Genomic DNA, 17,813 nt, shown 5'->3' with positions numbered 1-17,813 from the left:
CAAGGATAACATGTAGGCAGCTCATAGTTTACTCAGCCCAAAAACTCTGTCCCTTAAGACAAAAACTCTGTCTTTCCCCCAACAAGACCCTCCCCAAACTGTTTCTCAATTACAGGAAACAGCCCTTGGAGAAGACAAGTCCCTTCCAAACAACCAGTGGAAGGGCAGGACCAGGGCCCACACCCTGACATTCCCCATAGATTTCTTCACCCTAACATCATTCTACTTCCTGTCCAACTCACTCCCACACCCATCTCTCTCCTTCCTCATTCAACCACCGTCTCTTCACAGACGGTGAAGGACTCTTAACCCGGAAGAATAAGGGCAGACTGGATTGGTGGCGAAATAGGAGACTGACCTTGCAGAGAGTTTGAATGACAGAAAATGGAACCTAGGCTATGGGAAGCCATTCAAAGGAAGCACAAAGCAATGTTTTTCGAAGACTTCGGGATCAGATCAATGTGGCAAAAATCCCAGCCCTTAAATAGCTGGCAGAGGTCCTAGTACACAGTAGATACCCAATTTTAGTCTCCTTGCACTGATGTTATAGGCTCTCTAAGAATCAGTGCGGTGACACGGTTTCCAAAGAGACTCTGACTTCTGGTTGAATTAACAGAAGTATGGTATCTGCGACTAAGGAAGTGATGGAACCTTGCAACTTGGTGAAGGCAAAATCTCCTTTCAAGTGTTATATTAAATAGTAAGGACACTTCAAAGGAAAACCTTGAAAAACTGAATATGTGAAAAAAGTTTACCAAATATGGTAGATCAGATAGAATAATAGAATTGAGACTGTTTAGGCTGAAGACATGAAGAAAGACTTCATGGCCATTTTTCTTTGAAGGGCTGTCCTGAGGTGCATCTGCTTTTATTACACAATAAAATACAACATCTACACAGATCCAAACAAAAATAAATAATATAAAGTAATAAATATACACTAAAAATAAACTAATAATAATAAACATGAAAATACAACATCTATACAGAGCTAAGGAGTAGAATAGGCCGTTAGACAGTTTGTGTTTCAGTTTTTTAAAAGGTCCTTCTAATTGGATGCTACAAACAGGTGGGAATGAGCTCCCTGTTGTATTCAAGTTGTATTCAAGTCCAGGCAACTAGACAAGTTGGCATAATTACATAAAGGCCATTCATGCATCCGATAGGCCATTGGACTGGAAAAGCTTTCAGACTCCTTCCAACGCTGAGAGTCTGAAACTCTAGAACTAAAAGTAAGCTAGTGAAAGAGTAAGGAAAACATTAGCAGTCCTATACAGTGTAACAAATGAGTTTGGCTTTTATATTTTGAAAATAAATATGAGAGCCTCTCGTTGGTGACACTGGAGACTGCAGTTCAAACTAGCCAACACCCCCCCCCCAATACAAATGAGATTATGTTTCAGACCAAAGTGAACTAAAAGCTCCTCCCAAGAACCATTTGTGTTCAAATAACCTCAAATACACCCTCTCATTTACAGGCAATTGATACACTAGTCACAAATCATTCTCATCTATTTATTAGCTAGTCTCAGCAGAGCCGTACATAATTCGAGGCCTTTTTTTACGATATCCAAGTATTTTTTTTATTTTTATTAACAAGATGACCTGTGGTTTCTTGTACGGTCATTAGAAAGGGCAAAAGACCACAGGCACGTCAGAATGCCAAACTCAGATGTCATGCTGTTTATGAACTGAAATAAAAAGAGTTTGGCAGCACCTCTATTTTGATAACGCTTGTATGCATAAAAACCTTTTCAAATATGTTTTGGAGGATTGAGCTGATTTGTTTTCCTTGGATATTTGAGGAATTGGCTTTCAATACTTTTATCTCAAAGCATTTTAAAGGATATTTGCCCTAAGTTTGAAATATCCTTGTTTTGAGAGTAAATGAGGGGATAAAAAGGATTTTTCTGAATCTGTGCTTCAGGAAACTCTGAGATAAGCACATAATAAGATGGTAATATTTATCTTTAGAAATAAAAGTTAAACCCAAATACTAATCCATAACCAAGATAAATACAAAGGACCAAACTCAGCAGTTAAAAAACACAAGCTTGTTAGACTGGATGCTCAGATATCAAGCAACCAAGCTTCTTTGAATATAAAATAAGAATCCCCAGTCTCTGAATAAGAACCTGAGAGAAAGTACACGCCCTCAGTGTACGAACTTTAGTGAAAATGACCAGTATGTGCATTTATGCCTGCTCTTGGGTCATTGGGGCTATTCCAAAGGGTTGAGTCTTTTGGGTTGAGCGTTCTGTTTTCACAAATCCAGTCGTGCGAGGCACAATTGCAGGAAGACGCGCACAGTTTAAAGAGGGTCCAAAAGTGTGTGCGTGTGGAGAGAAAGAGAAAAGGGTGGAGGTGCTAAGGCAGGAAGAGAGGGAGGACAGATTGATAATTTGGGAAATACGACCAAATCGCAGGGAAAGCCTGAGAGCATCTTCTGTCTGCCAACCCTAAAAGAATGCCAGCTCTTTAAACGATCCAAATTTGGCAAAAATCAGTGAACTAGGCTATCACAGAACTGGAGGAGACAGCAACCAAACCCAGGCCACATTGTCCTGGTTGGGAGATTACAGTCACAGTGCACCAGATCACAAGCTCTCTCCGGGTCCTTACACATATCTTCTGATCAGGATATTATTGGGGATGTGATTGACATTGTTTGCACTCCCAAAGAGCAGACAAACTCTTTCCTCTGCTCCCTACAGAGTGACAGGGTCCCACCAGGGTATATGAGCGCCATTCCTTTTGCAAAGCAGCCAACTTCTCACCTGTTCATTAGGGCAGCAAGGAAATTCAAAGGTCAGGGATTTAATTTACAGCTCCCCAAAATAAGTGTCTGTGCCACAAGCAGTACATAACTAGCGTTCCTTTGTTGTAACTGTGGTTGCTAGAACAGATGTTAGTTTAGCCAGTGCCCAAAGCAGTGGGCTTAATATTTTGTTTCATTTATTTAAAAAATTAAAAAGCACTTGAATAATTGGCAACTAAAATATTCCTGGGTTTCTTTTACATACCATCCAGTATCGGGAAAACTGCTTCATTTGCAGGCCAAGGAAGCAGGAAGAGTACAGCTAAGGCAATTTTATTTTATCTGCATGGCCCAAATTCATGGACTTAGAAGAGGTAGCTTAAAAGCTTAAGGCTTTAAAGATTGTATGTAAAGGGTGCAGACTCACCGAAATAAATATCTCACAAAGGCTGTTCATGACAGAGTCCAATCCGGCAACCTCGGTTGACCTTCAGCTGCTGGCCTTAAAATTGGTGAATGCAAATTTTAGATCCCTAACAGATTCAAATATCTGATGATAAGCCAGGATTTGTGTTTCATAATTCCTCACTCTAAATAAAGTTATGTTCATCCTTACTCTGTGCCTTTGATCACATTTCACTTTTCTCCTGGAATGCCCTCTCCTCTCCACCTACCCAAATTTCACCATGGCTACAAGGCCTGCCAAGTGCTGCCTGGACCTGCCCCAGGTCGCCTCACTGATCTTGGCAGGCCCCCTGCACTCCCTCTGCTCTAAGCTCCAGCACTGTGGTTTATGGTATCATTTAGAGATTAACTGCACATAATGCGTGCTGCTCTCTGAGCAAACTCTGTGAATCAGTCCTGACTTTCTAACTGGACAGTGTTAACAACTTCTAGGATTGTAGGCTGACTTTGTTCATCTTTCTGTGTCCCTACTGATGAGCATGTGTCAGAAACTCAGTAGAAAATGATTTTTTGGTCTCGCAATACCCTATTATGCAGTTTAGAGATATTGTTTTAAGGACTAGATCATCACGGTCACCAATAGTAAGCATCTATCTCTGGACAGTGCCACCCAATCATAAACATGGCTTCCACCTTTCCAAGTTCGTAATCTAAAGCAACAGCTAACCGTATAGAGAAGGGATGCCTGCTTACAGATAATAGATAATAATGATGCTGACTGATATATGAAGTATGATCAATAAGACCAATTGAGCATATGCATTAAATAAATAGTTACATTAAAGGCAAGTAGGCAAGTCCCTGTAGCTAATGGAACAAAAAATGAAAAAGAGAAATTAGTCTTTCGCTTCCAAAGTCATAGCATTTGAACATTACTAAGTAACTTTCTCTGTAATCCTATTTCAACAGCCCACTCACAGGAACTAAGGCATTCTGAATACTTATGAGTTACATCTTGTCTGCATTATTCTCTAAAAACTGGTTTTGATTAACAAGCTCTATGCATTTTATGGAAAGGAAAGTGCTGAATGAATCCAAGACCTACTTATTATCACCCTCACCATTGCGAGTGACTTGAAATGTCTCTACTGGGTCAGGGTGACAAGAGGATGCTGGAGAATCTTGATACAGAGTGTCCTGCCAGGATAAGGACCTCAAAGCTTGAGTGTATAGGCGTGTGGCATCAATCTTCCCCTTCACTGCGTACTAATGATGGCTTATCTAAGTCCTTCTGGTATTATTTTTATAAGGCAAAACGTAATAAGATGTATAGCAAACTAGAATTGACACATCCAAATTATTACTGCTCCTTCAAAATATTTACCTTGGAAAGCTGTATACTTAAGAACGCTGTCAAAATTTCAGCTACCTCCTGCACTCCTGCTGTGAAATTGCCGTGACTCTGAAGGCACAGTATTTGAATAGCCTCTGTCGGGGAATTAGGGAAACATCATCATCATTTGATATCAAAACAACTCCAAACGTTGTGGGAACCAGGTGTGGTGAATGGTGGGTTATCAAGCTGGGAACCTCACTGATAAAAAACAAAGCATGACTTAGAAGATATCAGATTTACTTTTGGCGGCCTATAAATTGGTTTGACAAACACTTCCAAGGGAGATGTTTCAGAATTCCTTTGAGCACTGGTTGAATCATTGGAGAGTCTCCAGCATCCGAAGCCACCAGTTGGGAGGGAATTAGATTCATTTGGGTGTGGGAGTGCTACTATATTCACTACATGGACAGCCTCATTACTTTATAGCCCTGCTTTTGAAAAAGAGTTCCACAAGGGCTTAGGTAATGCTCACCTAATATGTTTTCTATACTGCCTACTTCGAGGGTTAAGGAATCCAGTATCTTCAGTGCCTATCACTTTTATTGCCATTTCTAGCCCAGATTACCTCTCAGGTAGTAAGAATAAATCATCATATTTGATTACGTTTTACCCCCATTAATGTTTGATCAACTTTAATGGAAGCTATTAAATTTACCATTGGAAAACTCACTTGGATTTCCCTTTCCTTGACATTGTGATGGCAACCTGAGGGCCTGTGGCTTCCCAAATATGTAACCTGGGACCACCCACCAACAGCATAGCTCAGTCACAGTTGCAAGAGGTTGTTCACAGGAATCAAATTTATTTACCTGAGCCAAGTCTGGGCACATCACCAGGAACATGGCTTGGGCATAGAAACAAGGGAAGAATGGAAAGGAAAGTCACAGTTATTGAAGGAGGCCTGTGCAGGATCTGTACATACTTTATCCTATGGAACAGCCAATCAATCCTGGGAAGTAGGAGTTATCTCAATTTCATATATGTTGAGAAAAGGAAGTTTAAGAGAGAGGTTGCGTAAGTTGCCTAAAGCCCACATATCAATTAGTGGAAGAATTAGGACTTAAATTTAAATTTTACTGAGTCCAGAAATTCAGTTATTTGTAGTGAGGTGGATGGACCTAGAGTCTGTCACAGAGAGTGAAGTAAGTCAGAAAGAGAAAAACAAATACCGTAGGCTAACACGTATATATGGAATCTAAAAAAAAAAAAAAAGGTTCTGAAGAACCTAGGGGCAGGACGGGAATAAAGACGCAGACCTACTAGAGAATGGACTCGAGGACACGGGGAGGGGGAAGGGTAAGCTGGGACGAAGTGAGAGGGTGGCATGGACATATATACACTACCAAACGTAAAATAGGTAGCTAGTGGGAAGCAGCCGCATAGCACAGGGAGATCAGCTCGGTGCTTTGTGACCGCCTGGAGGGGTGGGATAGGGAGGGTGGGAGGGAGACGCAAGAGGGAGGAGATATGGGGATATATGTATACGTACAGTTGATTCACTGTGTTATACAGCAGAAACTAACACACCATTGTAAAGCAATTATACTCCAATAAACATGTTAAAAAACAAAAGCAAAATTTACTGCAAAGCTCAGGCTCTTTGCAGCAAGGCTGGCGAGCTGTTTCCAGTGACGGGACCATGGAGGGGGTGGTGAGCAGCCTGGGGCAACGTTGGTGCCTGTGCCATTTCTGCCCCCCACAAGCGGTGGAAGGCGTTAATCTGCCAAACCGTCATTTCCCTCAGTCTAATAAATACTTGAGGGACAAGTCCTTTTGTGTTTGAAACATTGTATTACATCTCAAAGTCACAAAGATGAGTAAAGTCATATATATGTCCTCCAGGGGCTTAGAGTTCAATGAAAGGCACATAATGATATAATATCTATAATATACAGGAGACGGTAAGATAGAGATATAAGATAAAATGAGAGCCCAAACTCAGAGTTCAGTGGTAGCATTTACTTGTCTGTATTCCCCACTCAACTACAAGGTGTATGATTAGAAAGACCGTGTCCATCTTTACGCCAGTGCTTGTAGAGGGCCTGGCACATAGTAGGTGTTCAATAAATATGTAAGGTATAAATGCACCGGGTGGAGCCTGAGCTAAGACTTGAAAGATGAAAAACAGTTGCCCAAGCAATGAAAGGAAGAACGGGTGTTTCAGGGAGAAGAACATGAGAGAGCAGTGAGGTGTATACAGGGAACTACACGTGGTTGAGTTTTGTCAAAGCACAAAGTGTAAGGAAGGAGATGGTGAGAAAGGAGGTTGGAGAAAAGAGAGGCTTAGTTGTGAAGGGCCTTGAGCTAAGGACTCTTGGACTGAGGGATCCATAAATGGATTCTGGGGATTTGATGGACCACCCCCACCTCCAAAATTATAATCAAAATTAGTGAGCTTGTGTACAAATGTGAATGTGTACTTTTCCGAGGAAAGGGTGTATCACTTTCATCAAAGTCTCCAGTATTAAGAACTCTGGACAGTGAAGAGCTGTTGAAGAGTTCATGGGTGGGCAGAGCTGTCATAATAACATTTTAGGTCGATGACTCTAGATGCAGTGGTAGAGGATGGAATTTGGCTGACAAGGATGGTGGTGGAGGAACCAGTGAAGCGATAACTACAGCTGGCCAGAAAAAAAAAGTAGTAAGATTCTAAGCCTAATCAAGTATTGGAGAAGGAGTAGACAAGGGCAGATTCAAGAAGTCCTTAGGTGGTCAAAGGAGCAGATGTGCTGATAGGAGGGTGTGACCTCAGGTAGGAGAGAGAGGGAGAAAAGGAAAACTGAGATGGACTTCCAGATTTCGCACTTGGATTGATGGGTAGTACCATTGAATGAGGGGAAGAGAACGAACAGGTTCGAAGGGGAAAACAGGGAGCTCAGTTGGAACTGTTGAGTTTGCAGTGTCAGTAGGACCTACCAGACAGTGGAATGACCCTGACTATGACCCTGAAGCATAAGGAGAGATCTAGTCTAGAGATAAAGAGTTGAGTCATCAATATCTAGATGAGAGTTTAAACTATGAAAGGAAATGAAACAGCCCATGTTTAGAAAGTTTTAGAAAGAGTTTTAGAAAGAAAAACAGCAAGAGACCAAGAATGAATCCATGGGTCATACAACATGGTTAGCGTATTGAATGCCACTGAATTGTATACTACAAATGGTTAAAATGGCAAATGTTATGTGTATATATATTTTACCATACTTTTTTTTTTTTTCTTTGCGGTATGCGGGCGTCTCACTGTTGCGGCCTCTCCCGTTGCAGAGCGCAGGCTCCGGACGCGCAGGCTCAGCGACCATGGCTCACGGGCCCAGCCGCTCCGCGGCATGTGGAATCTTCCGGGACCGGAGCACGAACCCGTGTCCCCTGCATCGGCAGGCGGACTCTCAACCACTGCGCCACCAGGGAAGCCCTACCATAATTTTTTAAAGTGGAAAAAAAAAGTAGACACTTCAGGCACAATAAAAAGTATATACCTTTCTTGGGCTTCCCTGGTGGCGCAGTGGTTGAGAGTCCGCCTGCCGATGCAGGGGACACGGGTTCGTGCTCCGGTCCCGGAAGATTCCACATGCCGCGGAGCGGCTGGGCCCGTGAGCCATGGTCGCTGAGCCTGCGCGTCCGGAGCCTGCGCTCTGCAACGGGAGAGGCCGCAACAGTGAGACGCCCGCATACCGCAAAGAAAAAAAAAAAAAAAAAAGTATATACCTTTCTTAAAAAAATGGATCCATGTGGCATGCTGACATTTAAGGGACTGCATACAAGGAAAAGCCCATGGGGAGGCGGGCAAGGAATAATCAGAGATAGGAGGAAGGAAGCTGAGGAGAGCACTGCCGCAGATGCCAGGGCAATAGAATTCCAATAAAATGCAGGGTGGGATGGGTGGAGAAGTTAGATAATGGCTAAAGTTACTTCCAGAAATAACAGTCAGAATATATAAGCTCTGGGAGAGAATTTTGGTCTCTGGGCTTGCCCATCCAGAACTTCTCAGCAGCAATAAAATGACTTAAATTTCATCTTTCGAAAGAAAACTTGCCTGTACTCTGCCAGCTTTGTCTGGGCAGGAAACAGAGCTCATACCAGCTGCTGAGGATGGTTCGAAATTCCACTTCAGAGCACTGGAATGTGACACCTCCCAAGTGGGAGCAAAGCTGCCTGGAGTGGAGCGTGACGGGTGCAGCAGGGGGTACAGAGCCTTCCAGCCTCCCTCGGAGGAGCTGACACTCCTCTGCCTACTCACAGATTCTCCCATCTGAGCGGGAAAAGTCAGCATGTCCTTGGTCCCTTAATCTCTGTCTGCACATCCCCCTCTCACCCAGATGGCCTCTTGGGTATTTAGAACAAGCAAGTTGCCATGAGATCACAAGATCATGGACCAGAACTGCCCGTAGTGGAAGGGCCTCTTTGCCTTGAGTGCTTTTCAACAGTGCCTCAAAGACATTCTCCCTCAATACCAGAGAAATAGGGACAGGGCCGTGGATGGAGGGAGGAGAGGAAGAGGGACCACTGGGTAGCCTCACGTCATAGCAAAGTCTCCTCGTCGCGTCCTGGAGTGCCCTGTGGCATCATCATTTACCAACTGAAACCAGGGAAACAACCTTGCCAGCTTTTAAAAATATCTAATGGATCAACAGCTGTTTTCCTGTCACATTTTTGGCAGAGTTTGGCTAATAGCCCTTCAATGTGGCAGAATAAACATGCTAATTCATTCTTCAGGTTAAAGGTTTAAAAGACGGCCTCATCTAACCATGTGAAAGAATCTGAATACCTTTAGTAACTCAGTGGTGATTTTCAGAATCCACAAAACCTAGCCTAGATCCTAGAACTGCAGCAAACCCACCGCCCATCAGGGAGGGCTCTCCTTAACCCTTTGTTAATAATTCCTGTACACTGTTTTCAAAATGTAATTGTTACAATTACTAGGGTCCATCCTGGGGGAAGTTCAAATAAGAGATATTGGAGGGATCCCTGTCCTGGGGGCAAAAAAGCATGTGAAAAACTAGAAACGAGACCCTCAAACCATATATGAAAACCTCAGTATTGCCTTTGTTGTTGCGGACTGGAGACTAAGGCTGAGTGTGGCAGCAAATGGGCTGGAAACTGAAGCCCAGGATTCAACAGCTTTGCCAACCTCGTCGCGGGCACGGGGCCTGTCTAGGGAAGACTCACAGCCAGGGGCAGAGTTACGGGAACGCTGGTGAAGTTTAAGTTTCAGGGATGCTCATTTGAATGGGTCCCTTCTAGGCCTTCTAAGGTCCTGGGAGGGGTGCTTATTATTTTGCATTTGTATTTTTATGTTCTTTTTCTTAAAGAGGCCTCCCCAAATCGTACAAGCATCAGGCCCCCCACAAAACCAGCCTGCATGGAGCAGAAGAAGACAGCCTCTGCTCTCTCTCGGTGGGCAGCATGCTCCCCAGATAGGAAAGGGAGAGCAGAGGCCCGTGTTCGCTGTGCTCTGGCCTCGTTTACTGAATGAGTAAAGGGGAAGAAAGGCCTGGAGTTTTACACACAGTGTCCTCAACGTGGAAGGATACACAGGAGTGGGGAAGGATGCTCCCTCCTTCACTGAGACAGTTTTCCAGGCAGAACTGAAGACACTTCATTGGCTACATAATAACCCCATGCCTGAACGACAAGGAAGAATCCCAGTTCAAACCCAGCTTGGAGATGGGGGATTCCACCAAGTTTCTTTAAGTTGAGCTTCCCCCAGTTTCCCATCATTCCTGTCAGTTTGACCCTCCTCCCTTTACCCTGGCCGGCAAGCAGCTAAGGCCTATACAGAAGTCTCTGAAGCCAGGGGGAACAACAGGCAGGGGCCCACTGGGGGCCTTCCCCCTTGTGGGGACAGTTTTTTTTTTTCCCCTTTTATTTCTGTTTTTTTAAAGATAAAACGTTCAGAGCCAAAAAAAAAAAAAAAAAATCCACCATAAAAAAAAACCAGACAGGAAGGAACAGCGATGCCTGATGCTTTGTTGCCCAGAGGCCTCCCTCTCTCCTGTCACACAAGATCCCTCACCCCTCTGCCGTGCGTCAGAAATCCAAAATTACTAGAAACCTACCATGTGAGAGATGCTTTCATTATTCAAGTTTCCAAATCTATTCTCTTGAAAACAATGCTTCCTCATCTTAAAAGATGCCCTCGTTTGGTAAGCCGGGGACAAAGGCATTTTAAAAACCCATGATGGGGGCTTCCCTGGTGGCGCAGTGGTTGAGAGTCCACCTGCCGATGCAGGGGACACGAGTTCGAGCCCCGGTCTGGGAAGATCCCACATGCCGCGGAGCAACTGGGCCCGTGAGCCACAACTACTGAGCCTGCGCGTCTGGAGCCTGTGCTCCACAACAAGAGAGGCCGTGATCGTGCGAGGCCTGCGCACCGCGATGAAGAGTGGCCCCCACTTGCCACAACTAGAGAAAGACCTCGCACAGAAACGAAGACGCAACACAGCCATAAATAAATAAAAATTTAAAAATATATATAAAAAGCCATGATGCAGGGATTTGCCTTGCAAGCCAGGCAGCCTTCAGGGAAATTTATCCTAACAAGGAATGACCAGAGGAAGGAGCAGCCCGAGCATCTGCCCTCATGTTTAATATTCTGTGTCTGCGTGCTCCACCGCAGGCCTCTGTGAGCATCCTACACCTCAGCGTTCATAGGGAAAAAGGCATAAAACTACTACTTATTGAAGAAAATGGATGTCCCCTCCCCTAACTGGAAGATGTACCTCCTTAGCACCGCTTCCTTTCATCTCTAGTCACACCCCAAAGCCCCCCACCTCCTGCTGGAAATATTTTAAACCAAAGGGCCATGTTGATTTATTAAACTTTACTTTTACTTTGTAAAGAAAATAAGAAATGAACTTGTGTTGGTATCTAGGCTGTTGGGAAGATAACAGTGGCAGGAGGCAATCTTTGGTTATTTATCTGCTGCTGCCTTCCCTTCTGAAATCTCTTTCAAAGCTTCCAGAGAATTCCATGCAGAGGCTGCCCAGCAAGGACAGGAGCAGAGTTTGCTGGGCAGGTCAGCTCCTGCTCTCGCTTCTTGTCAGAAAGTCAAGTCCAGGCAAGGCCCCACTCAGGCTCCCCTCCCCGGCGTCAGAGAGCCTGGAGGATGCATCCGCTTCCAAGCCTGGAGGCTGGCTGGTTCGGAACTTCTGCGTGGTGAGGAAGCCACCTCGCCTCCTGCCATTTAGCCATCCAAGACAGAGCCTGGGCAGGCGCATTTAGGCCCTGACCCAAATGGCCCTGCTCAGCCCCATGGTGGAGGCCGTGTGGGCCCAGGGGTCTTTGCAGTCCTACCACCCTGTGCCCTGGTGAAGGGAGGAGCAGAGGCCGAGTCCACACGCTTGTCCTGAGTCAGGCTGAGAGCAGTGGTCAGCCCATGACCCTCCTGAGCTCCGATCCAGGAAGAAGCTTTGGGGAGCAGGCAGCGCGTAACACAGGGTGTGCTAGCAGACAGTGAGCTGGGACTCAGGAGGGTAGGTTGGAGGCCAAAGCCCGAGGAGCCAAGGCAGTTTGCACCAGTGCAGGAGGACAGAGCCAGGTTCTGGGCCACCAGGCTACATGGTGTGGGCTGTGGAACATTCCACATGCCTCCCGGCCCACGGCAGAGTCTTAGCACCCAAAGGGGCTTTTCATCTTGGGACTAGATGAAAATGCAAAAGGATTCATTTAGAGTAGCTGAACAAATTTCACGAATGAAGCAGATACTAAACAGGGCAGATGTGTATGTATTTCTATTACATACTCATATTCATTCAACAGGTAACACAGAGCCATCCTTACATGATTGTCAATTCCTCTTCACAAGGTAATTGATAGAAATTCCAATTCAAGATCATAAGGGGCAACCAGGCCCTGCTGTGGCCTCCAACCCTTTCGGACTTCACTCTGAAATACACTTGCACTATGTGACTCTCTGATCCACCCGGAGCCGTGTGGATGAACTTCCTCCCATCAGGTGGAGCGATTACAAACACGGTCTCAGTCTCTCATGCAGCTGCCTTATGTTTAGTCTTTCAAGTATAGATATTAAGCGAATTTTTTATAAATCTGGCATTAGAGTGTAATGATGAAGTGGAAGGGGACAAGGTTCTAAAATCAGACTGTGAAGGTTCAATTCCCAGTTTTGCAACATTAAAATTGAGGGCATATAAATATGTCCATAAGTGGTACAGGAAGGGTCTGGGTAAGTTACATACCTTCGCTGAGTCTCCTTGTTCCTTATTCAAAAAGGGGATGACAGTTCCTGCAACAAGACTGCTTTAACAAGCCTCGTTTAATTAAATGAGCTCATGCATAGGTAGCACTTTGCCTAGTGCCGGGAATGCAGATAGCACACAATAACAGTCGCTATTGTTAGTAAAATTAGTACAAAGACATCCATGACAATGCAAGAGTTTCAGAAGGAGTGACCCTGTAAAATGTCATCCTAAAAGACTGGGAGGGACTGCAGGAGCCTTCCACCTGGGCCTTCGACCTCCAGTCTTCCCCTCAGGTCCATACTCTATGCATTGAAAGCATTTACTTCCCAAGAAACAAGTCCAATCACAGTCTCCCCAGGTTGAAGCCACTCAGGCTCAAGATAGAAGCCATGCCCCTCAGCTTGGGCTCCAACAGTGGGGACCCTGCCTCCTTCACCCCTACACCATGCACTTTGTGTTTGCTTTCTGTGCAGGAATGCCAAGCTCTCCTTCGCCCTGAGGGCGAGAATCCAGTGTCACCTCCTCAGTGCTAGTTCCAGACCCTTAGTTCTTAGTGCTTGCTGAGGGCAGTAACCTGCTGGTTGAACTTGTAGGCTGTGGAACCAAATGGCCCAACTCTGTTAAAAATTTAGTTTATTGAAATATAGTTGATTTACAATGTTAATTTCTGCTATACAGCAAAGTGATTCAGTTATACACATATATACATTCCTTTTCATATTCTTCTCCATTTATGGTTTATCACAGGATATTGGCTATAGTTCCCTGTGCTATACCATAGTACCTTATTGTTTATCCATTCTCTATATAATAGTTTGCATCTGCTAATCCTAAACTACCAATCCATCCCTCCCTCCCCCTTGGCAACCACAAGTCTGTTCTCTGTCTGTGAGTCTGTTTCTGTTTCATAGATAGGTTCATTTGTGCCATATTTTAGATTCCACATATAAGTGATACCATATGGTATTTGTCTTTCTCCGTCTGACTTACTTCGTTTAGTATGATAATCTCTAGGTCCATCCATGTTGCTGCAAATGTCATTATTTCATTCTTTATTATGGCTGAGTAGTATTCCATTGTATATATGTACCATATCTTCTTTATCCATTCATCTGTCAGTGGACATTTAGGTTGCTTTCATGTCTTACCAAATGGCCCCGTTTTAAATTCTGGTTTCTCCCTGTGACCTTGGGCAAGCTGCTGCTTCTGTCCTTGCCTCAGTATTTTTCTATAGGATAGGAAAAAACAATATTATTATTAATTAATAATAATTAATTATTATTCAATAATTATGTTAATATTAACATAAGGTTGTTAATATTAAGTGAACTAACACATGGAAAGCATGTTAGTACATATTTAGAAAGGACAGTCCCTGGCACATAGTAAGTGTTCAATAAATGTGAGCTATACTGATAACAAGTATTATTATCATCACTATCATTACTACTATTGCACCAGAATGTAAGCTTTAAGACTCAAGAGACTGTTTGCTTTTTTCACTGCCTGGCACATAAAAGGTGCTGCATGAAACTCACAGATATAGAGAACAAACTAATGGTTACCAGTGGCGGGCAGGAGGTTGGGGGGGGCAACCGAGGGGTTGGGGGAGCGAGAGGTTCAAACTGTTGGGTGTAAGATAGACTCAAGGATGTACTGTACAACACGGGGAATAGAGCTCACCATTTGTTATAACCGCAAATGGAAAGTAACCTTTAAAATTGTATTAAAATTTTTTTAAATTTTTTAAATAAAATAAAAACTATCCAAAAATAAATTAATTAATTAAAGGGGCTGCGTGTACAGCTGTTGAGTAACACACAGGCCCCTGAGTGTGGGTAACAGTTGATACATATTCCTCATCAGACCATGAGCACCTTGGTTCTGTGTGATCCGTCCTTACCGCTGAGGTCTGCTCCGTGGGCACCGGACGGACCCTCAGTAAACGTTTGCTGAATGAATCCATGAACGAACCTCCTGCGAGGTTGCATGTGCATGTTACCTACTTATAGGACATTAGCTTCATGTCTAAGTTTATCAGAGATTCATGCCCTTTGACTGACGGTGACCCTTTTGCACTGGGTGTTTGTATATAACGGTGCTGGAAGATCCTGAAAACCAGGCAGTGCGTTGGGGGGCTTTACTGGGGGCTGCATCCAGAGCAAGGGTCAGTCCCTCCAGGAGCGTCTGCCCCACTGCGTTTCCACTCCCCCAGCGTCCCCACTGCACCTTGCCCCTGCTGAGCCCCACGCTGTCCTCCTTCGCTACAGAAGGGAGGGCTGGGACGAGGCAGACCAAGCCTGGTCAGAGACGGGCCGGATGAAGCTTTGTCTGAATCCAGGAAATCTCCTTCCGGAGCTGAAGCCTCCCCTCTCCCCTTGTGGTCCCGGTCCTCCACCCTCCCCACTTCGCAGGAAAATTCCTTCTTTTTCCAGAAGGAATTAAAATAATGTTCCCCACAATATATCAGCCTTTCTGCTTCAGTTCCTCTCTCTAGAGTGAAAGTAAAATCAGGAGAGGGGAGATTGCATATAATGGGAATAAATGCAGTCTGTAGTCTTTACTAAATTATAACCTTATACTGAAAGACCACTGTTTTATAAGACTTGCAGTAACCAAACCACTTATTATTCCGACGGCAAACAGACTTATGATCTGAAATGGCCACCATGTTTGCTGGCCACGAGGAAACAGGGAGGATGAGTTACAGCTCAGCGTCTGACATGATAGCTTCCATCCCACTTGTCCAGCCATGTCTGCTTACATCTTACAGCTCATTTTCTCCTCACATCAATGCAATGAGGCAGGTGGGGTTCAGTATCTCCATTTTATGGGCATGGAACGTAGAGACTGAAAGATCAAGGGGGCTGTCCTTGACTAACAGTAAGTTTGGAGAACACACGGGATTCCTTTGTATCTTTGAGGAGAGCATCCGTCTGCCGTAGCTCATGCATAAACGTTGTGGGTCCAAGAGCGTCCTCTGGCTGCTGTGCCCTCTCCCCACCCACTGCCCAGCCCTGCACCTGCACTTGTGAGGTGCAGCTCCCTCGGGGACAATCTGGCATTCCCAAGCCTTGGCTTGGTGGGATCTGAGTGTTTAGTTCCCTGGCTTTTGGGTCAAAGACATTCCAGGGAGTAAAAGCTGCCTTTAAACAGCTTCCAGTAGCCCCCACTGAGCACTCAGAGTAGGGGTGAGTCACGCTCCAGCTCTGCCATTAACCTGCTGCGTAGCCTCGGACGGGCCATCCAACCTCCCCCTCTGTAAATGGTTGGGGAGAGGGCAGCTTTGAAAGTCTGATCATGCTGTGAACAGTCTCCCCTGAAGACACATGCTCTGAAGGTCATGAGTGTTGTTTCGGGAGGGTCACACCTCCCATCCACTTGAGCCCATCTGTGTACCCCATAGGTCCACTGATCCTGGGTGAGAACCCCAGGGCCACGTGAGCCCTGATACCATAGGGAGGAGCCCCAAGTGCAGATTTTTAAAATACAACTTCAATAGTTTACTTTCTCATTGTGCAATGTTCAACAAAGAAAAAGAAAGGCAAAGACAGATTTTTTTTTAATTACCATAAATCCACTACCAGCAAAATCACCATTACTATTTGAGTAAATAGCCCTCAGTCTCTCTCTCACTCTTGGCAAACATAAGTCCACTCATTATATCAGGGCTGTTCTCTCAGGTCATTTAAATATTATGTGTAAATATAATAAATAAATATATACAGAGTAATTGGTGGTTCTACCATGTATTATTAACTATTCCTTAATTGTTAAACATTTAGGTTGCTTTCCTTTATCATCGTCATCTGTGCAAACATATCTGATTTGGGGGGGAGCTAAAAGTGGCATTGCCAGCTTTATTCAGAAGGGGTACCTATGACAATTAATACCTGTGACAACTTGCCCCTCGCCCCCAGCTCCAAAGGTTGTACCCACTTGCACTCCCGGTAGCTGGGAAGAAGGGGTGGTAGAGGGGACTTAAATCTGCTCCCTTGAACCAGCAGCCCCAGAATACTGACACCGAGGGAGTGGGATCTCTGTTGATGAATGTTAATAATCATGTCAGGCCACGGCAACTGTCTGTTTTGGGGACTGGCCTAGGCATGTTTGAAAGTGGGCATGATTTGTCTTGGGTGCCTGCTTCATTGGACCCGAGAGCAGCGTTGACTCAGTCACCACACCCCTCCCCTCCCAGGGTCAGCAGAAGCTGCCTCACCCTCTACTCCCTGGAATCCCTCTGCCCTTTATCACATCCCATCAGTGGGCTCTAGACTTTGCCTCGTGACTCTCTTACACGCACCTACGAGACACGGGCTCAGGCAAGCAGGCTGAGTTGAGAATTGTCCCAAGTCCAGCCCAAGGGGTGGCGGGAACAGCAGTTCCAGGGAGTGGGAGGCTGTCACCGGGCACAGGGTGATGGTCCGGAGGCAGATGGCGGTGGTAGGCCATCTCAGTGCCCAGCTGCAAAGGCAGCCATCTGCTCTGTCTCCTGCAGGATTGGTCCTTCAGGCTGCTGTTCCAAGAGAAGAATGGGGCCTCCCTGAAAAGACAAACCCACTTCTCATGAGAACTGACTACATAGAGTGTGTTGCCCAGAATGTTGGGCAGCACAGTTTACTTGGCAAACTGTGCTCTTCTCTGGGCCTTAAATCTGCATACTGGGGATGGGAGTGCGGGGAGGGAGAGACCACAGGTATTGCCTTGCCCCCCAAGCTCACATGCTGGTTGCGCGCACAGCCGGCCCCACTGCTGACCGCCCTCTCTCTCGGCCCCGCAGTCCGATGGCTCCATCCTGGCGATCGCCCTGCTGATCCTGTTCCTGCTTCTGGCCCTGGCTCTCCTCTGGTGGTTCTGGCCCCTCTGCTGCACCGTGGTAAGTGCCCCAAGCTTCTCCCCTGGCCTCAGACCTCAGGCGGCTCAAAGCAAAGAATGACACAGGTTAACAGGACCATGAGTAGGTAGAGGGCAACAAGAAACTGTGTAAATAATTAACAATAAGTCTAGCGTCTTTTGTACAATTTTTACAAAATTGGCAAAAACTAACACGATCGGGCTT

General features: G+C 45.2%; 1 protein-coding gene across 1 annotated transcript in view; it reads left to right on the top strand.

The window, feature by feature from the left end:
* The window catches only part of ANTXR1 (ANTXR cell adhesion molecule 1), a 245,349-nt gene that overhangs the window by 125,745 nt on the left and 101,791 nt on the right, over positions 1-17,813 (top strand). The window contains exon 13 of the mRNA XM_060168937.1: positions 17,535-17,630. Within this exon, the coding sequence (XP_060024920.1) occupies positions 17,535-17,630 (96 nt within the window). The remainder of the gene's footprint in view (positions 1-17,534; positions 17,631-17,813) is intronic.

This window comes from Lagenorhynchus albirostris, chromosome 13, assembly GCF_949774975.1.
Source record: "Lagenorhynchus albirostris chromosome 13, mLagAlb1.1, whole genome shotgun sequence".
Taxonomy (NCBI): Eukaryota; Metazoa; Chordata; class Mammalia; order Artiodactyla; family Delphinidae; genus Lagenorhynchus; species Lagenorhynchus albirostris.
Note: the sequence above shows the minus strand (reverse complement) of the source record. Positions and strands in the feature narration are given on the sequence as shown.